This window comes from Podarcis melisellensis (genome assembly GCF_964234715.1).
Source record: "Podarcis melisellensis genome assembly, chromosome: 1".
Taxonomy (NCBI): domain Eukaryota; kingdom Metazoa; phylum Chordata; class Lepidosauria; order Squamata; family Lacertidae; genus Podarcis; species Podarcis melisellensis.
This window is the reverse complement of record NC_138528.1, coordinates 56,428,921-56,451,019: the sequence shown is the minus strand read 5'-3', so window position 1 is coordinate 56,451,019 and position 22,099 is coordinate 56,428,921. Positions and strand designations below refer to the sequence as shown.

General features: G+C 41.6%; 1 protein-coding gene across 2 annotated transcripts in view; it reads left to right on the top strand.

Annotated features, from left to right (window-relative positions):
- LOC309358525 (catalase-like) overlaps positions 1–20,981 on the top strand; it is a 46,021-nt gene extending 25,040 nt beyond the window's left edge. For both annotated transcript variants that reach the window (XM_081891753.1, XM_081891752.1), the window contains exons 2-13: positions 6,858–7,029; positions 9,603–9,713; positions 10,442–10,572; positions 11,044–11,148; positions 12,663–12,788; positions 13,378–13,569; positions 13,687–13,839; positions 16,313–16,451; positions 17,604–17,734; positions 18,578–18,685; positions 19,459–19,545; positions 20,224–20,981. In XM_081891753.1, coding sequence (XP_081747879.1) covers positions 6,858–7,029; positions 9,603–9,713; positions 10,442–10,572; positions 11,044–11,148; positions 12,663–12,788; positions 13,378–13,569; positions 13,687–13,839; positions 16,313–16,451; positions 17,604–17,734; positions 18,578–18,685; positions 19,459–19,545; positions 20,224–20,274 — 1,506 coding nt within the window. In that variant the 3' untranslated portion in view covers positions 20,275–20,981. The remainder of the gene's footprint in view (positions 1–6,857; positions 7,030–9,602; positions 9,714–10,441; positions 10,573–11,043; positions 11,149–12,662; positions 12,789–13,377; positions 13,570–13,686; positions 13,840–16,312; positions 16,452–17,603; positions 17,735–18,577; positions 18,686–19,458; positions 19,546–20,223) is intronic.
- The last annotated feature ends 1,118 nt before the right edge of the window (positions 20,982–22,099 follow it).

The window sequence follows — 22,099 nt, the reverse complement described above, 5'->3', positions numbered from 1 at the left end:
CTTTGAATTCTGCTACTTTCATTTTGGGGAAACAGGCAGTCTTCCAAAATGGACCCTGGGCTTGGTTCTGCATACCCTGACCCCAAAGTCCTAGGAAACCACGTTTTGCATTATTTCGTTCAGCTGTTTTGTGTATGATGAGCACCTTTCTGCCAGCCATGCTCTACTGCTGTTCATATTTCACACCTGCTTCCATGTTAGCTGCTACTGTTGTTTTCCATTGGACTTATTGTATAGTATGCTATGCATGCATGTGTTAGTGTTCAAAAGTAAGTTCCACCAAGTTCAACAGCACTTACTTGCATGTAAGTGTGTGCGGGATTTTAGGTTGCAGTCCTACATCCATGTAATTAGGAGTGCAAAAAGTATATAATAAACATTTTGGATTATGCTTCTAAGTATGTCAGTGTAAAGTTGTGTTTTATTTGTTGTAGTAACGAAAGAAGATATGCATGCAAATGGATAACTTAATTTAAATTAGATATTTAAATTTTGTCTTGCTTATTTAAACCACTAAATTAAATCACATTGATTAAAATTAGTCCACTCTGGTCCGAATACAGTGGTGCCTCGCAAGACGAAATTAATTCGTTCCGCAAGTCTCTTCGTCTTGCGAGTTTTTCGTCTTGCGATGCACGGTTTTCCATAGGAATGCATTGAAAATCAATTAATGCGTTCCTGTGGAAAACGCCTTCCCCCTGGGAAGGCAGGCAGGGGGGACAAAGGCTTTCTCGCCCCGCCGCTCGGCTTCGGGACATCGTTCCGATGCCGGGCGGCGGGGGGAGGCTTTCTCGCCCGGCCGCCCGGCTTCGGGACATCGTTCTGAAGCCGGGCGGCGGGGGGAGGCTTTCTCGCCCGGCCGCCCGGCTTCGGGACATCGTTCCGATGCCGGGCGGCGGGGGGAGGCTTTCTCGCCCGGCCGCCCGGCTTCGGGACATCGTTCCGATGCCGGGCGGCTGGGGGAGGCGTTCCTGCCCCACCGCCCGGCATCGGGACGATGCCCCGAAGCCGGGCGGCTGGGGGAGGCGTTCCTGCCCCACCGCCCGGCATCGGGATGATGCCCCGAAGCCGGGCGGCTGGGGGAGGCGTTCCTGCCCCACCGCCCGGCATCGGGACGATGCCCCGATGCCGGGCGGCGGGGGGAGGCGTTCCTGCCCCACCGCCCAGCATCGGGACGATGCCCCGAAGCCGGGTGGCGGGGGGAGGCTTCAAAAGCCGTCCGGGGGCTTTTAAATCGCCCCGGACAGTCCCGGGGCGATTTAAAAGCCCCCGGTTAGGCAGGCAGGGGGGGCAAAGACTTTTTGCCTTCAAAAGCCGTCCGGGATAGCGGGAAGCGCTTCCCTGCTATCCCGGACCGCTTTTAAAATGCTGGCGGTGGGGAGCAAAGCCTTTCGCCCCCGCCGGCCTTCCTGGACCTCTTCTGAAGTCCGGAGGGGGGGGGAAGGCTTTGCTCCCCACCGCCAGCATTTAAAAAAAGGTCCCCGAGATTTCCCTATGGGCTTTCGTCTTGCGATGCAAGCCCATAGGGAAAATCGTCTAGCGAAGCGTCGCAAAAACCGAAAAACCCTTTCGTCTTGCGGGTTTTTCGTCTTGCGAGGCATTCGTCTTGCGGGGCACCACTGTACTTTTTTACACCGTGACTGTAAAATCATCTTCTGATGGAGAACACCTGAATTTGGTTAAGAGCTTCCATCTGTCTGTCTTGAGACACAATGGAGGAGTGCGCCTTTTGGAGATGAAATCAAACTGTTGGAGAGTTACATTGCCTGTTGTGTCTATAGAACTGCATCACAAATGGGAAAATCAGCTACAGCTACACCAGTGCTAAAATCAGGATCTATAGTTTGGAGATTGAGCGATTTCTCTCTGTCTTGATATTCTTTCACAGCACCAGAGAAAGCACCGGTAACCTAAACAGTTATGGATAGAAAGAGAAAGGGGTAGAGATGGATGAAAGGGTTAGCTCATATGTGTACTATCCAAAAAGTATGTTTGTTGCAAGCACACAAAGATGTACACACAAACACTAACATTGTGCGAGCAGAAAATGCATTGCTGTCATTTGACTCAGTGCTGATTATTTTTCAGAGTGTGGGTTACAAGTTATGTGTTTCTCTGCCAACTTTGCCATACCTAATTTAGAGCTATTGGGTGAATTGGTTATGAGTTGCTGTATAACAAGCAGTATTGTTCTTGCCTAAATCTTGTGACATGCTTTAAGTTGGTTTTCTTTTGAATACCCAACACCCTAGAGCTAAATGTTGTTTATTAGAAAACTTTTTCGATTTCACAGTGGTCACAATGTCATGGGGATAATAAGTTCACATAAATTGACAATCATTTGGAGCTTGGGCAGCCTTCATTACCAGAAACTCTTCAACAACCTCTCACAGTAACATGACTGGAGGAACTTCACTGTACAGTGGTACCTCTGGTTACGTACTTAATTTGTTCCGGAGGTCCATTCTTAACCTGAAGCACCACTTTAGCTAATGGGGCCTCCTGCTGCCACCACGCCGCCGGAGCACGATTTCTGTTCTCATCCTGAAGCAAAGTTCTTAACCCGAGGTAATATTTCTGGGTTAGCGGAGTCTGTAACCTGAAGCGTCTGTAACCTGAAGCGTATGTAACCAGAGATACCACTGTACCCTTAATGATATCCCACTGTGGAGTACAGAAAAATCAACAGCATCAAACTCTCCCTATTTGTTTCCTGGTAAGTGAAAGGAGCCAAGACAATCTCTGTTTCAAAGCTTATCCTGAAACCAGGCTGAGAAAAGATCCAGAATGACACTTATCCACCTTTAAAGATCAGACTGGAAACGTCAGCGCCAATTGTATAAATATCTAGGCTCCAACAGTGTTGTTGTTGGTTTTTTTTTTAAAAGGAAATGTCTGCTTTCTCCAGGACCATTGGAAAATGCTGCTGTAAGAAAGATGCCTTTACAAACACCCCGATAAGGTTGGCAAATGTTTCCTAGTTGGCCATTGCCAGTCAATATAGGCATAGATCAAGAGGGCAAGTTGTGGCATGAACTTCTCCAGGCATCTTGCCTGCATCTTCATGTATTTTGCTATTACAATTCCCCCCACCCTCTCCACTTCAAACTATAGTAAGTGACACAAAGAAATTTGTCAAATGAACCTACAATTCTTTTAGATTGAAAAAAGATGTCAGATGGTGCAGAACAAGAACCAGGTCACTTAACACTGTGTAACTAAGTAGCTATTTGTAACTCTTGGCAACTAGAATCTGGATGATCTGCAAACATTTTCATGACAGTTTAGACTGAGTAACGTTTCTGTGATTGTTAGCTCCTTTTAAAGAAACAGACCCTGGTTTCTGATTGCAGTGAATGCAACAAATTTTCTTTCTATGTGTGGATAAGTATAAACTGCTTTCTATCTGAAATTTGAGCCAGGTTCTTGCAAAGGTTTCATTACATTCTAACAAATATTGTGCTTCTACTGTTCTTGAAAGAGCTTATTAAATGTGAAAGGGTTATCTACCCTTAATCCTAAAGGTGTTGTCCAGTCCACAGAACATTACTTTGATACACCAGCACCCTTTTAAGGTATGCTGCATGAAACTGCACAGAAGCACATAATGCTGCTTGCCTTGTTTTATGTGACCTTAGCCATAGTCCTGTTTTACGTAAGGAATACATGATTTCACAAAACTGGTTTTTATGGCATGACTGCAGTTGTCATTCAAGACAGGTTGACCAAAATATGTTGCTCCATCTGTCTCTTAACTTCTAGCATCCATATTCTTAACTTCTAGCAATTCTTATTCATATTCTTAACTTACCCATATTCTTAACTTCTAGCAATTCTTAACTTCTAGCATCCATACGTTTGGGAATTGACTGAAACTCCTGTCGGCCATAGCCTGTCCAGAGTAGCTTACAATGAGAGATACATATGATGGGGCTCAGATAGTACTAGCTATTTCATAGGAGTGATGATTATCTGGATCATGACAAGTGGGAGAGGGAGTTTGGTGCCAATGAAGGATTTCCTCCCAATGCAGATGGCAGCTTCAAACAAGTGAGTTTCAAAAGGGACACAAAGGTTAACTTCCCATGCTACCCGCCCCCCGCCCCTGATATTTTTGTTTTTGAAAAGTGTACATAAATTGCAAAGTCACAATCAGCATCATGCATAGTTTGGCTCTGAGTTTTTCTTTCTAGGAGGTCAGTTATTGCTTTTCTATTTCCAAGTGTATTTTTTCTGTGGCTGCTTTTTGGAACAAACATGTCTTTAAAAATTACAACTACTAGTTCTTAACTTTTAGCACACTCTTTTATCAATTTTTGGGGCTCAAATATTTCAAAGAATTGTAGTTGGAAGGGATCCCAAGGATCCTCTAGTTCAACTCCCTGCAATACAGGAATCTCAACTGAAGCATTCATGATAGATAGGCATCCAACCTCTGCTTAGAAACCTCCAAGGAAGGAGAGTCCATCAGCTCTCATGGGAATCTGTTCCAGTGTTGAACAGCTCTTATTGTCAGAAAGTTATTCCTAATGTTTAGTCGGAATCTCCCTTCTTGTAAGTTGAATCCATTGGTTGGGGACCTAGCCTCAGGATCAGCTGTGAAAAAGCTTGCTCTATCTTCCATGGGACATTTGAAGATGGCTATCATGTCTCCTTTCAGTCTCTTCTTTTCCAGGCTAAACATACCAGCTCCCTCAACCAGGCTTGGTTTTCTGACCCTTGATAATCTTGGATGCCGCCCTCTGCACACAACCCAGCTTCTTAAATTGTGATGCCCAGTACTGGACACAGTACTCCAGGTGTGACCTGACCAAGGCAGAATACAGCAGGACTATATTGGGACCCTGTACTTCTCTTGACGTAGCCAAGAATAGCATTAACTGCTGCATCACACTGTTGACTCATGTTAAGCTTGTGGTCTACTAAGACCTAAATTTAAATACTGCAGTACATATTTTAATAATCGTTTCTTAATGACAATGACATATTTGTTAAAGTTTCTTCACATCTTACAATTTCCCCAAGACTAGCAGTGCTGGGTGTGCTAGAATGTTTTCTCTTTATTATATTGGACAATGAGTACATGCGTACAATTATACTTAACAGAAAGTTAAGTATAAGCTAGAAATAACCTTTTTCTAAATGCCTTACTCAATGCCCTTAGGGTGAATGAGTATTTGTAGTCGTAAGATCAAGAATCTAGGTGTAGTTCTTAATGCATGATTAAAACAACTGAGAGTTGAAAATACAATTTCCTTTTAAATACTCTGTAAAGGAGCGAAGGCACCTTTTATCCTCTGAATGGGTGGTGCCAGGGTGCTAAAACACGCCTGTGTAGTTATTCCAGAAGACTAATGTGCTCAAGCGGGTGGAGCTGTAGGTGCTGTGGGAGACACTTAAAAATTAATGCGAGGTTACTGTTGTTAATTTAATCGGCAAAGGTTGAGATAATTCACCTGGTTGTCAAGCTTGTGTCGTCACTTGTTATCCTCCATGTGTCTGACTTCCAATATATTAACCACCTCCCCAAACTTCTGATAGTCTCTTTTGAACCACCTGTTCTCTTTGCCAGCTGTGAATGCCAGACTTTCTAGATTATTGTACTGTACTTGCATAATTTGCATTTTTTTATGGTGAATGATTCGGGACTTCTTACATTTTTCCATTAGGTTTAGTGTGTTAGACAGCTGTTTATTAAACAAAATTAACATAGGTTTTGGACCAGAAGAAGATGGCTTTAAGATAGTGCTTTAGAAACCCTATTTTGGGCATTTTATTTGTTTTAAGTGTTTATCGTAAGATGATATTCTTAGTTATATTCTACCTATAAAGATGACATTTTTGTAATATGAGAAGGTATAGGCGGTTCGACCTGATTTCTTTGGAAATCAGTTTTATGAAAAGATTTAGCCTTAGGGATGGACCTAATAGCAGCGTAGTGTTCATGATTTATATTGGGAATTCAATTACTTTTCATGTCTGAGTCCATTTTGTTAAGGCAATACAGTGGTACCTCGGGATAAGAACTTAATTTGTTCTGGAGGTCTGTTCTTAACCTGAAACTGTTCTTAACCTGAAGCACCACTCTAGCTAATGGGGCCTTCTGCCACTGCACCACCGCTGCACGATTTCTGTTCTCATCCTGAAGCAAAGTTCTTAACCCGAGGTAATATTTCTGGGTTAGCAGAGTCTGTAACCTGAAGCAGATGTAACCCGAGGTACCACTGTATTCATATACAGTGGTACCTCAGGTTACAGACACTTCAGGATACAGACACTTCAGGTTATAGACTCCACTAACCCAGAAATAGTACCTCGGGTTAAGAGCTTTGTTTCAGGATGCGAACAGAAATTGCATGGCGGCTGCACAGCAGCAGCGGGAGGCCCCATTAGCTAAAGTGGTACCTCAGGTTAAGAACAGTTTCAGGTTAAGAACGGACCTCCAGGACGAATTCAGTTCTTAACTTGAGGTACCACTGTAATCTGTTAAATGCTTAATACACTTTCTAAATCTGATGACATTCAAGCTTGGAGGTCCAATTGCTGCTACTCTTTTCAGTTATTTCTGCTTGAAAATCAATTTAATAATCAGAACTCTTTGAAATTATTTTCCTCCTTCACACATCTGTTAGCCATTTAACATTTAGATTATTATTACATGCAAACTTTACCTTTCCTAATAATTCCTGTTATGAAACAATACTGCTGTAATACCAGAAGCAATTCTCCCTGTAGTCAGGAAGCACCATACGTCTGCCAAGTTAACCCATAAGCATTTTCACTAAATCATGAAAAACGTAATCACGCTGTGTAGTTTTTGGTGTCCTAATTTTATTTTATTTTTCTTTTGAATTTAGAAACCAGATGCCTTGACCACCGGAGCTGGTATCCCAGTGGGAGACAAGTTAAATGTCATGACGGTGGGTCCGCGAGGCCCCCTTTTGGTTCAGGATGTGGTTTTCACAGATGAGATGGCACACTTTGACCGAGAGAGAATTCCTGAGAGAGTTGTGCATGCCAAAGGAGCAGGTTAGTGTTAGAAGTTGCTTGTTGTTTTAAAAAGAAGAGGTGGAGAATTGAATATTATGAACATAACTTTGTGTACAGAAGGAACAAGGAAGCATAGAAGTTCACAAAATGTGTTTCCCACAGTTTTGTATCTTTTGGTGCTGAATTCAGGATTATTATTCCTATTTTTGATTAAACAAAAATCTTGCACAACATGCTTTTGCATAAAGGTAAAGGTAAAGGTACCCCTAACCGTACGGGCCAGTCTTGACAGACTCTAGGGTTGTGCACTCATCTCACTCTAGAGGCCGGGAGCCAGCGCTGTCCGCAGACACTTCCGGGTCACGTGGCCAGCGTGGCGAACCGGCACCAGAGCAGCACACGGAAACACCGTTTACCTTCCCACTAGTAAGCGGTCCCTATTTATCTACTTGCACCCGGGGGTGCTTTCGAACTGCTAGGTTGGCAGGCGCTGGGACCGAGCAACGGGAGCGCACCCCGCCGCGGGGATTCGAACCGCCGACCATGCGATCAGCAAGTCCTAGGTGCTGAGGTTTTACCCACAGCGCCACCCGCGTCCCTGCTTTTGCATATGTGGACCTAATTTAGAAAGGCAATCCTTACACAGAAGTAGGCACAAGTCACCCTTGCTCAGTCTGGGGGGGGGGGGAATGTACAATAACTATAATTGCTTAATTAGTTCAGTGTGCCCAAGGCTTCTTTAGAGCTGTGTTTGTGGAACAGCGGCCTCTAGGTTGTATGATAAAAGACTTTGTATTAAAAGTGTGGTTTGGCATAGGGGTATGGTCTGAAAGGGGAAGAAAAGATCAAACATGCCATTAGGTGAATGCAAGTGTTTGGGCTAAAGAAGACTATTAGCTCTGAGGCAGCTTGTGAAACTGAAGAAATGCTATTCTTAAAACAGGGTTATTGCTTTCTAAGGGTAAACAGAAAAAAGCAAAAAAATAAATGGTTACTTGATCGGCAACATATAATACAAATCAGTACTATAATTTCAAATCAATGTATCCTAGGTGTGTTATTCACTAGAAACCACGAAGGAATGAATGTAAAATAAAGAGTATCTTACATTAAAACATAATAATTGAAGCAATTACAACATGGTTATCACAAAGTGATGGTAAAAGAATAAATGAAATATAAAGCTAATTGGGTTAATTAGTCCAGGTATAACAAGAAACCATAGGTGATGTGAGATTATATATCAGCAGCTTATCAAAGTTTCTTGGTTTTTGTACCTTTTCCTTTGCGTACTTGTACTTTGTATGTAGATACTGAATGCCGAAGGAAGAGGGAACTTGCCCTCAGTCTCAAGTTCTGCTAAAACCCAAGGTAGAATAGTGGTATTAACACTAACCACTGCAACAATGTTCAGGACTAAAGGAGAATTTTTGAAATCAAAGCTACTCATCTCTTCCAAAAGTAAGACTCCACTGCCTTTTAAAGGTAAAGGTAAAGGTAAAGGTACCCCTGCCCGTACGGGCCAGTCTTGACAGACTCTGGGGTTGTGCGCCCATCTCACTTAAGAGGCCGGGAGCCAGCGCTGTCCGCAGACACTTCCGGGTCACGTGGCCAGCGTGACATCGCTGCTCTGGCGAGCCAGAGCTGCACACGGAAACGCCGTTTACCTTCCCGCTGGTAAGCGGTCCCTATTTATCTACTTGCACCCGGGGGTGCTTTCGAACTGCTAGGTTGGCAGGCGCTGGGACCGAGCAGCGGGAGCGCACCCCGCCACGGGGATTCGAACCGCCGACCTTTCGATCGGCAAGCCCTAGGCACTGAGGCTTTTACCCACAGCTCCACCCGCGTCCACTCCTTTTACAGGGCATTAAAAGCAGTCATAAAACCACAACATGAAAGAGCGTATCAAATTTTAAAGCAGAAAAAAGCATTAGCTGTGTTGTGTTGGTTTTAAAACCTCATTCAAATTAAACACAAAATCTGTGGTGTTCCAGGCTAGACAGAACTGCTTCAAAAATACAATTATGTTTCTGTTTACTTTGAATAAAGGAGCCATCTTGTGATCCATCAGGCTGTTAGACTACTGTCTGCCCCCAAGAACTGTAGCTGGAAGGAAAATATACAACTCGACATTGTGTTTTAGGTTATCTCAAAAGTTTTCTAGTAAGAAGCAGACCCCCCTGTATTCACAGATGCTCTGCTTTCAGCCTTTGGTCTAGGCATAAAAGGAGAATCACTGCTTCCTGGAAAAAAAAATTGGCTCATGCCTTACATGACCCTTCTTGTTTCCCATAGCTCCCCAGAATCCAGAAGATAGGTAAATAAATTAATAATAAACATTCCCTATTTCCTGCCTGCATGTAAAGGGTCTGTTATGGAAACTCAAGGTCTTTTGTGTCCTATAACAATGTCTCAGGGTCAAAAAGGCAATATGCTAAGGTGTACGCCAGAAAGCAGAAAAGCACCACATTATACAAAACAGAGATATTTATTCTTCCCAAACTGCACTGCCATTTCTGATATTATTACCAAAGCCCTTGATATTTAGATGGTTTGTTTGTTTCTACTTACCTTTAATTTTGAATAAAAGCAACAATTTTAAATATTTTTAGGAGCTTTTGGCTATTTTGAAGTGACTCATGATATCACCAGATATTGCAAAGCAAAGGTATTTGAGCATATTGGCAAAAGAACTCCAATCGCTATTCGATTCTCTACTGTTGGTAAGTCTTAAAAACAACAACCCCTCTTTGCATTTCCATTTTATTTGTGTCGTGTGTACACACACATTTATTAAATGGGGTCCTTAGAGGAGCTAATTATTGCTAGACTTTATTCATTTATTATTTATAAATTTGTACACTGCTTGATTGTAAAAAAACACACACACCTCAAAGCGGTTGGCAAAAGATAAAACAGTAAAGCCGGGGGTGGGGGGGGAATACAACCCTACTTTCGAATGTTTTAAAGTTAAAATACTAAAACTGATTAAAATTCCCTCAGCTTTCTGGGCACCTGGGTAGGCTTTTCTAAACAGGAATATTTTTAGGAGGTGCCGAAAAGAGTATGGTGAAGGCGTCTGTTTGATCTTGATAAGCTGAGAGCTCCAAAGTACAGGCACTTCCACACTAAACAATCTGGTGCTTAAAAACAAAGAGTTTTGCAACGGAGGAGGAAAGTGTCACATAAGGACACTACATTGCGCAGGAAACCATTGTGCAATGTCCCCTTTCCATTCAGTTCCTCTTAAAAGCTGTAAACGACAACATACACATACGATCATCATCCTTGGAATTGGAGCGCTATAACATTCATTAGGTGAAGGCTGGGAGGACAATTTCAACATGTGATGGCCATTCCCAATATTAGAATGGATGCCAGTCTCCAGGATTGAAGGGAAAACTGTGTGCAGTTCTCAGTGTGCTCACATTTATAAACCTTCCTTTTCTAGCGGGAGAATCGGGGTCAGCTGATACAGTCCGTGACCCTCGAGGCTTTGCAATGAAGTTCTATACAGAAGATGGTAACTGGGACCTTGTGGGGAACAACACCCCCATCTTCTTTATTAGAGATGCAATGCTGGTAGGTCAGATATTTATTTGGGCACCCAAAAGAAGTTAATGGGTGGTGAATGAGAGGGAGAGAGAAAAGTGCAACATACATGGATCTGTTTCTTCCATGGGGCTTCTTTTCTAATATCAAATTGCAGTTCTTGTACCCTGAGTAATAATCCACTAATATTAGGGACTCTGCTACACTTGTCAATTATATCGTTATAACTGCGTTATAAACATGTGACACCAGGTGACGCTGTAGAGCTGTGATCTGTCGCCAACGGGTTTTTCCATTAAGAGCTTTTATAACACTTTTTTCTGCTTCTTTGATTCCTTTTTGATTTTAAGATTTATGATTATGTAATGGTCACAGTAGATTAATTTATATATGGAACTTATTTGCAGGTACACCTTTTCAAAGTGAACTTAGTACAAGGGACTGTGTAGATAATGCAACTACACAGTAATGCAAATCTTCTTTGTATCTTCTTTGTGTTAGTTCCCATCCTTTATCCATTCCCAAAAGAGGAATCCACAAACTCATCTGAAAGATGCAGACATGGTATGGGACTTCTGGAGTCTTCGCCCTGAGTCTCTGCACCAGGTAAGATTTGCTCTTTTAATTTCTATTCATTTTTTCATTCACCTTGCAGGTTGAGTCAGCTGTGTCTCCTTTTCGCATCCTCTGATTCAGCGGCTAAAAGATTCATGTGTGAAATTACATATTCTCTTTTACATTGGTGTATTTGGTCTCTTGTGAGTGATACACAACACAACCCTTCCCTTATCAACTCTATGCCATTTTCTATAAATTTTATTCTTTAAAATATGACAATATTTGTATCATTTACAATTGGGCAAGCTATGACTAAAACAGCATCTTAAAAAGTAGAGACATCACCTTGCCAACAAAGGTCCGTATAGTAAAAGCTATGGTTTTCCCAGTAGTGATGTATGGAAGTGAGAGCTGGACCATAAAGAAGGCAGATCGCCGAAGAATTGATGCTTTTGAATTATGGTGCTGGAGGAGACTCTTGAGAGTCCCATGGACTGCGAGAAGAACAAACCGATCCATTCTTAAGGAAATCAGCCCTGAGTGCTCACTGGAAGGACAGATTGTGAAGCTGAGGCTCCAATACTTTGGCCACCTCATGAGAAGAGAAGACTCCCTGGAAAAGACCCTGATGTTGGGAAAGATGGAGGGCACAAGGAGAAGGGGACGACAGAGGACAAGATGGTTAGATAGTGTCTTCGAAGCTACAAACATGAGTCTGACCAAACTGCGGGAGGCAGTGGAAGACAGGAGTGCCTGGCGTCCTCTGGTCCATGGGGTCATGAAGAGTCAGACACGACTAAACGACTAAACAACAACAACATGACTAAAACACATACCTGTCACCCATTCAAGAAAACTAATCGTTGGAGGACATAAGTTTCCCCTTCCCTAAACTCACCTGAACTGTGATGGGTCTGGAAGCCTTTTGCAAGAAATACCTCTGCTCACTCAGAGATATAGTTACAGTCTTTATATACATATTATGTACAAGGTACAGAACATAGCTTCATGTGTCCGAGTCCTTGGTAGCAGATCCAGGAAGTGGGGGCTTTTGGTTCCTCTTCCAGCAAAGGAGCTTGGGAAGCCCCAGATGCCTTCTTTATTCCCTGTGTTTTAACCCCCTCCTGTCCTGTGCTGAAGGAATGGGCACTGACTCTCCCTCTGTTCCTGAACTAGTTGAGTGGTGTTGCTGCTCTCCAGCATTTGGGAGCATTCTCACCGCTTTGAGTTCCTTCCTTTGGCTTGTCCTCCCCTCCCTCTCCTGTCTTGTCTAAAGGCTCCTGTTCCTACCCCTCCCTCAGCGCCAGGTCATTCCCTGGCAGCCCCATGATAATGAACATAGCTCTCCAACCCCCTCAAATGGATTATGTGGAAATGATGTATTGTACTATTGTTGCAGGTCAAAGTCATCAGGGGTGAGGGCAGAATATCATGCCAAGAATAAACCATGGTTGGAGCATTCTTTAGTGCAGAGAAGTCCACAGGTGTACCTAGCTTTAGTTACGTGAGCTTTCATGAAAGAGAGCCTACGTAGACTTTTGTTGCTCTTGCTTTATATTTAGGTATCATTCCTGTTCAGTGATCGTGGCATTCCAGATGGACACCGTCATATGAATGGCTACGGATCACATACTTTTAAGCTAGTCAATGCTGGCGGAAAAGCAGTATACTGCAAATTCCATGCTAAGGTAATGATTTCAGTTTTCCTGTTTCGCATTTCCTAAATCGCTGGACGTACCCCACACCTGGAGTTCTTACCTATTCCTACTTCAAGAAATGAAAAATGGGTACTGTAACATGTTTATCCCCTTGTAGCATCTCCATTATGAATACTGCACTTGAGATACTGGTTTAGGAGTAGTGATGCCATTCCATTCACCTCTGCATATACTGTGGTACCTTGGTTTACAACCATAATCTGTTCTGGAGGTCTGTTTGTACACCAAAACAGGTTGTAACCCAAGGTGTGCTTTCGCCAACGGGGCCTCCAAAAAAAATTTGTTCATAATCCAAAAAAATGGGTTGTAATCCAAAAAAAGCTTGCAAACCGGGACATGCACTTCCGGGTTTGACGTCTTTGTAATCCAAAACGTATGCAAACCAAGATGTATGCAAACCAAGGTACCACTGTAGGCTGCTTTCCAGTATGGCAGCTTCTTGTGCCCTCTCCCACAGCAGATCTTTAGACCAATTTTAACATTTCTTTCATCATTACTAGGATGCAATCCTTAATTTATTAATCAAAATTTCTAAGATGTTTTTTTTTTATTTTTGCAGACTGATCAAGGAATAAAAAACCTTACTGTTGAAGAAGCAGGAAGACTGGCCTCTGAAGATCCCGACTATGCTCTCCGTGATCTTTACAATGCCATTGCTAATGCAAACTACCCTTCTTGGAGTTTCTATATCCAAGTGATGACATTTGAACAGGCTGAGAAATATCCATTCAATCCTTTTGATGTAACTAAGGTAAGTGTAATTTCCATTCCTTTACCCTACATATTGGATATAATAAAAGTTCTGCATCTCTATGGAAAGATTTACTTGGAAACTATGTGTAATAAATTGTATTCTTGCATTTTGTAGATTTGGTCCCACAAAGACTATCCTCTGATTCCGGTGGGGAAGCTGGTCTTAAACAGGAACCCTGTCAACTATTTTGCTGAGGTGGAACAAATTGCCTTTGCTCCAAGCAACATGCCTCCAGGAATTGAACCTAGCCCTGATAAAATGTTGCAGGTAACGAGTATAGTATGCTTTCATGTTTATTTAACAGATGGTGGGCCATGGAGCACTTTTAAGAGGACTTCAGTTCCACAGCCTGTTCAGTGCCTCCTCACTTGCCTGCCTCTTCCATTAGCTGTGGCATAGCCTTTTAGTTAGACCAATGCAAACATCAGCAAGTTATTGCATGATGAGGAAGGGTGACTGGTTTGGTCTGCATTGATGGGGAGATCTCCTTCTGAAGGGAAGTGCCAGAGGAAGTGTTGAATCAGGATATTACAAGGTGGAAGTTAATAATGGCCAAACTCTGCCACCGCATTGTGACTCCCTCTGCCCCTGTACCACCAGTTTGTAACTGCAGGTGGGCTTTGATGGTAAAAAGTTTGAGAACCCTTTCTTAAATACAGATGGTATTTTCTGTTTAATACCTGCAGTATCAAATATAATGAGAAAAGATAACACCAGGATGATGTCTTGATGGGAGGTTTCCCCCACTCTATTCCAATTTTTCCATGGTGTGTGGTGTGTGTTTTGTTCTCTTCTCTTACTTCCCCTTTCCATTTTTTTTTAAAGGGAGGAATTCAGCCCAGTGCTAAAGAGTGTGAGCATTTCTGATTTCACCTCCATCACACATGCTAATCTGGGGCTTATCCCTCCCCCTTGAAGCCAACCTGGGGGGGGGGGGCACAGGAGCATGTGTGGAAAGGGTAGGGGAGAGCCCAGTTGTGGTTGCAGAAGTCTGGACCTATTAGTTAAATCCAGCCCATAAAATCCAAATACAGTGGTACCTCGGGTTACATATGCTTCAGGTTACATATGCTTCAGGTTACAGACTCCGCTAACCCAGAAATAGTACCTCAGGTTAAGAACTTTGCTTTAGTATGAGAACAGTAATCATGCTCCGGCGGCGCGACAGCAGTGGGAGGCCCCATTAGCTAAAGTGGTGCTTCAGGTTAAGAACAGTTTCAGGTTAAGAACAGACCTCCAGAATGAATTAAGTACTTAACCCAAGGTACCACTGTACTTGGATCAAAAGTGGCTGGTCATTACTGGAAGTTCAAATCCCTAGCATGGTAACAAGGGTGGGCATGTGATCAGCACAAGATCTCATTGCAGATAAGCATATTGAGTGGAAGATTTGTGGGTTTTTCACTTTTATGTATTCATAATTTAATATATTGGATGTTTCTCTTTGACCCCATTAATATAGGTTAAGACAGTGAGCAGCAACTTTGGGGATGTATTTAGTTAGAATTACCGTATGTTTTACCAATAAAAATGTTCAGTCAATTTATTGTGTGCAGCACTACTTTTTTTTTTAACTCTTCCAATATATCAATCTTTAGCTAAGGGAATCTTGATGATGGTTCAGTAGTGAGGGTGGAGCTTCTTTGGCAAATGAGTCACATGTTTTGGACCTGTGTGTCTCCCATTGCTGTTTCATAATGTAAAGAAAATGTCAGCAGAATATTCTGGCTGTCTAGCTCTAGTAATGTATTCTTGCCAGTAGGTCAGAATGACTTTGTTTATGCACTGCCAATTCAATTCATGTACAGCCTGGAAGCGTACAAAATATTTGAGCCCCCCCCTTAAATAAAAGCATATTTAACAAAACAAGACCAAGCAAAAACACAAAAGTATCTCATGGCTACCTTTGACTGTGCTGTTGGGAGTTTGCTTATTAGCAAATATATAGTAACTTCTGCTGTAAGCTGTTTTAAATAAATATTGAGAATGTAGCTCCACAATGGCATTCAACAGTCTCAAGAGACTAAATTCCCAAATCAGCTTATAAATTCTTCAGGAAAGTAGTCCTGATCTCTCCTGGTGAGAGCAGTCAGATTCATACACTTGAAAATTACATTGATTTCCAAGACGGGAAGCGGAATACTGGACTGAAAGCTTTCTTCTGATCCAGCAGGTCTGCTCTTGCATTATTTATTTATAAAAATATTTGTATACCACTCTATCCCCAAAATTTATCAAAGCAGTTTAGAATGGTAAAAATAAGATGAAACCATACAATAAAATCATAAAATGTTGAAAGCAAGTTAAAACCGTTAAAAACAAAGATCAGGAACCTATTGTGGGGGGGATTTACTCTTAATTGCCTGCATAGACTTGGAGGAATAGAAAAGTTTTCAGCTGGCATTTAGAAGTTTGCCAATAGAGATCAGGGGCACCTTTTGTGCCGAGTGTTCCACAGGACCTAGTCAGTGACACCAAAGGCTTGGTTGGCACTCCTGCAGCTGATCTCGGTGGGATATAAGGGTTCAGGTGATACCTGCTGCACCCTGGACCTAAGTTCCTATTATGTTCTTATTGCCCCTGTGAGAAAGAATTCTTCCTTCTGTAGACGTTAGGAGCAGGAGCAACTTAAGAAGAATGGATATTGTCATAATATACAGCATGGAGCAGCACGGTGTCAGCATCAATCTAAAGAAAGCTTACCCCCCTCCACTCTTTTCTCTCCATTATATTATTCTAGGGTCGCCTTTTCTCATATGCAGATACTCACAGACATCGTCTGGGACCCAACTTCCTTCAAATTCCTGTAAACTGTCCTTACCGAGCTCGAATTGCCAACTACCAGAGAGATGGATTTATGTGCATTTCTGACAACCAAGGTAATTCCAAAAGGTGTCTTCTGGAAGTAATCTGCAATACCATGTGCAAGGACATTTTCTTCTAAATTTCTAGCACGGTTTGGATATTTGTTCTAATTTTGCTTCATGTTAGATTCCTAACTGTGGGTGAAATTCAACATCTCATGAGTGTTTTTCTGTTCTCTTGGTGGGACTTTAAATTTCTCCTGCTTCTTCCTGTAGCCCCCCCAGATCTGTTCTGGAGAATCCCCAAGCAGCTTCAGAACAAATTTGGGGGATGTGCAGGTGTCTGTAGAACAGATGAAGGGGAGGTCCTGTTGCGTGAGCAGAAGTCTGTTTAAAATGTGTGTCCTTTGTGAACTTTTTTAGGCAAATGGATGCCAAATGGATGCATAAAATAGTTTAATCAAAAGTGTATCAAAAGGGAACGGATGCACAGTTATACTGTAAACAGTTATACTGTAAACAGTTATTTTGGCTTCAAACATTTATGCCTATTATTTCAGAGAACTGCAATAAAATTATACTTAAAGTCATGCCCAGGTGATTATACTGCTTCAAAGAACTTCTAGAAATCGGCTTCGGTGCCCAACCAAGAGCTTATAATAGGCAGGTAGCTGATCTTTCTTGAATGTTCTACTAGATTCCATTTACAGTATTCTGTTTATCAGTAAGAATGAATGAAGAAAGGGAAGCAGTGGTCTTATTTTATATCAAGTAGTCTTATTTTATATGGAAGCAGTTACTGGGAAACAATACCCTGATCACCTCTCGCTTTGGAAATCAGAATCAGATAAGGATTGTAGAGTGAGAGTGTTGAGAGACTCCAGTTGACTTTTTCCTCTAGAAGGAGATTATTGCTGTATACTGACCCCCCCTCAATATTAATAGCTAGGTATGAGGCACATTTGAAACACATCTAATGGATTCATATGTATAGCTAAATCTACATCTACATCTACATCTCTATCTATCATCTATCTATCTATCTATCATCTATCATCTATCATCTATCTATCTATCTATCATCTATCTATCTATCTATCTATCTATCTATCTATCTATCTATCTATCATCTATCTATCATCTATCTATCTATCTATCTATCTATCTATCTATCTATCTATCATCTATCATCATCATCATCTATCTATCTATCTATCTTTCTTCTAGGTGGTGCTCCAAATTATTATCCCAACAGTTTTACTGGCCCTGAAGACCAGCCCAACTTGAAGGAGAGCCATGTGCTTCTTTCCGGTGATGTGCAACGCTTCAATAGTGCAAATGAGGACAATGTGTCTCAAGTAAGCAAATTAGAAATGGAAAATTATTTTGGACATGAGTTGGATGTATACACTACTTTTTTATGGAGTGAATTGACTTTCTTGAGACATCCGCAAAACACCTACCTTGAAAGCAGGTTAAGAGTTTTTTTGTGATCCATCTGGCAGAAACTTAGCTGTGGCTTCTCTAGGTCATTTCTGCATTACCCCTTTTGTTACCCTATCAAGTTGTAGAGTTTCATATACCCCCCCCAATAGATCAATGAAAGCTCTTTTCTAGGCCTGTATGCAGTCCTAGACCTACCCTGGGGAGATCCGCTGGAATTAATGAACTTGCCTAATTCAGGAGCCTCTGGGAGGGGCTACCACTAGCTGACCTGACAGTTGAGTGTTTGCCCAAGCTTTGATAATTGGGCCCTAGGTCCCATGGCCTAGAGTTTGGAATACATGCAAGTGTTTCCTGAAATGCCACCCCCTTTTTAAAAATAGAATAATGCCTGTTTTAAATTCCACCAGCACTAGTTCAACCAGCTGAGCCAGGGGGAGTGATATATGCCAGCATATGTCGGGCTCGAACAGGATGAAAGGTTTATGCTTGGCCAGGAAAGCTCAAAATCCAGACTCTCTCATCCTGGCAGATCCTGCCTTTAGATTGTGCTGTAAATTGTAAATCTGAGACACATCTCGGGGATAAGACTGTTGGCCATCCCTTCTGTTGCCAGTGTTGATGGTGAAGTTTAAAGTCAGTAGTGAGACTCCCTCAGCTGAAAGTTTGTATTTTATTTTAGAAAACGTCTTAATAATTATGCAGCACAGGATACATCCATAATGTGAGAGAAATTTGTCCTTCATTTTCATTTAAAGGTACGAGACTTCTATACTAAAGTGCTGAGTGAAGAAGAACGTGAGAGGCTTTGTGAGAACATCGCTGGCCATCTTAAAGATGCTCAGCTTTTCATTCAGAAGAAGGCTGTAAGTGATAAATTGCTACTTTTATCTGATGACATCTGATCTATGCTCTTAATGTACATCCTACAATAATTTAGAATATAGACTTGTGTGCCACCTTATTTTAAGATGCATGAAAATATGAGACAGGTAGAAGAAAATCCCCAGATGTAAAAGGTAAGCCTTCAACAATCTCTTTTTGAAATATTGTTTAAATTATAAAGATAAAGTAATAGTAGAGTAACTACTCTAACTGGGAGTCTTGTCAGCTGAAAGACGGTAAGCCTCCCTGCTTACTTTTTCAAGTAAGACCTGGATATATTTAGGGATGTTTTGGTCCATGCTGTAGCATAGAAAGCACATGAACAAAGCTATGACTTCTGCATGCAAAAATTACATTTCAACTTTGGAGGGAAGCTGTGTAATACTGTGGTCGTAGGAGGTAAATTGGAAGCTATTTCATTCAACCCCAGTTAGTAGTTTCAAATCTTCATGTCAATAGCAGATGGCATAGTTTACATATAATTTGAGAAGGTAAATTTAAGAGGCTGTTGGATCAGGGTCATGGCACTTCTGGTCCAGCATCCTGTTCTCACAGTAGCCAACCTGATGCCTGTGGGAGCACCCCAGCAGGATAGGAGCACAACAGCACTCTGCCCACCTGCAGTTCCCAGCAAGTAGAATTCAGAGACTTACTGCCTCTGACCATGGAGGTGTAACATGGGAAGAGAAGGGGCTTTGGATGAAATCTTAATGCAGGCTTATATTTGCTCTTCAACTTCCCTTTGCCAATCTAGGTGAAAAACTTTACTGATGTTCATCCTGATTATGGTGCTCGCATCCAAGCCCACCTGGACAGGTACAATGCTAAAGGGGGCAACAAGGTATGAAAACAACTTCCATTCAAATTACTGTGTGCTGAGCGGCTAATCTGTAAATTGCCGTAGATGAAAGTGCATGATTGAAAGAGAGGACTGTGGAGTTGGGGGTGGGGGGTTTAAAATGCAAACTTTAAAATGCTGCCAGTTCAAGTGGCCAAAGCCCCCTTCAAGCTTGCCTTGATCAATTCTTTCTTTTTAAGTGCCATATGAAAATGTATTGCACAAAAATGTATTTGCCAATATGCCAGCAAATCATCGGATTCTTAGGATAATCCCTTAGTTCTGGGAAAGGAAAGCCCTCCTGTTCCCCCAACATAAGTGGGGGGGGGAGTATGGCAGCTGTGGAACTGCCATGCTTATTTTCCTTCTGTTTTGGGGTCAATAGGAGGGAAAATCTGAGGAGATGGAAGGAATGAAAAAATTAAACAGAAAAGCGCTCTCACTTTTACTCTGGTGCAGTTACAGATAGGTAGCCGTGTTGGTCTGCCATAGTCAAAACAAAAAAAATTCCTTCCAGTAGCACCTAAGGTGCTACTGGAAGGAATTTTTTTTGTTTTTACTCTGGTGTTTCAGGATTTGGTAGTTCCTGCATCCTCAGATTGTCCCTCCAGTCTCTAAAGGATTTCTCTGTTAGAATCTTGCTCCTACAAACCATGCTGACTATTTTTGTCTTGTTTCTAGGATTGTATTCGTACCTACACCCAAGCTTCTCATGTTGCTGCAAAGATCTAATTTGTAGAAAGTATGACCTGTGGTCCCATTGATCACTGCATTTGCATCCGTCCAACTGGAAAACAAGCCTTAATCCTGCAAATATTCATGTTTTTCTTGAAATCTCCTTTGTTGTGGCAGTTGCAAAGCAGAATCATTGAAGTTTGCATTTGTGATTAAAAACTAATTGAATTATAATCTTATGCCTTGTAAAACATTCTGTCTAGACGGTTAAAATCGATCTGTACTGGCAATCACTTTTCAGTGGTATGACTGAAATATATGGCTACAGTAACTTTTTGTCTACCTTTGCAAAATTAATTAAATGGTTTGCCTTATTTTTGTATTCTTGTAACTAACCGTGCATTTATTTACCCAAAAGAACTTGCATAATATTTTGATGGTATATCTTCTACTGACTATGTTAAAATCAATATAGCAACAGGTGAATAAAATTCTTACTCATACAGGTATTAATGTTTTAAAAAGAGCACATTTTAATAAATACTCCCATTATGCAAGCAGTTTTATCTTGCAATGGCGCTAAAATTTATCAGACTTTTGCTTGATGCACGGTGGATTACAGGAGCTTGAAACACATCTTTGATCATATTTTCTTCTTTTTAACTTCATTTTGACATAAAGATATTTACAAAAACAAGGTAATCCATTATACTGGACAATTCTTACAGTGCCTATTCTCAAATAAAATTATTGTTATAATGAAATGTTTCACATTTATCTATGGATTTTTGGTAACTATGTACTTTTAGATCTAGTTCTGTGGCTCAATCTACATATGATGGTGTCATCATTCATAAGTAAAGTGTGGGTGGGTGGGAGTTGAAAATAAAAGGAACATGCAGGATTCTTTCTCCCAATCCTGTAACTTAACTCACCAGTCAGTACTTTTTTGTTCTGATAAGTGGAAGGAGCCAAATCAAATTTGTACTCAATGTACACATCAGGATGATTTGATGTGTATTAAAGTCTCCTAACATATATTCACACCAGTGAGTGGAGACAGATGTCTTCACTCAACACATATTACCTGGCAATTCTGTTTCAATTGTACACACCTGGGATAAGACTACAGTTCTGAAGTCTGAGCCAAGCTTGCTTGGGAAAAACAGCATTAAAATGTACTGTATCGGAAGAAACTACCGAGATAGCTGTGATCCACAAATAACATCTTATGTACAGGGATTCAAAAAACAGGTGGGAATGTACTGGTGCCAGAGTAAACAGCCTGACTATGTACATACAAATGTTAGGATGACATAACACAGTCTCCATTCATAGCTTCCCTCCCTCCCTGCTAGTTTATAGCCCCGTTCATGCCCCCTCCCCGCTCAACAGTCCAGATGTTCTCAATATGAGGGGTATTGGCTGATACTCCAGGTAAAGAAGGGTAAAACAGAGAAAGATTTCAAGGCTTTGATGCCAGTGAAATGAAACACCAGGTTCCTTTTCAGTAAAGGTGCATGGGAGCAAACTTCTAACGTTGCAGTCCTATGCACATCTGCCATTGAGCTTCGTAGGGATTATTTCTGAGTAAATATGCATGGGATCAGCTGCAGGGTGAGCTTTGGTGAGGAAAAAAGAGACAATGCTGCAATTATGTTTGAGAGAGAAAGAGCAGAGGAAGTGCAGCTTTTAAGAGATTTTTATTGATAAGGGGAGATCGCATCAATGGAAAGCTTTGAGTTCAAGCTGTTTCAGCCCTTCCCTACTCTTTAAGCAGATGACTCTGCTTTTGCAGCCAAACACTGTATTCCTGCATAGCAGACCACAGGATATGACATTCAATTGTTTCATAATGTTAAATGAAAGCCAAAAACAGATC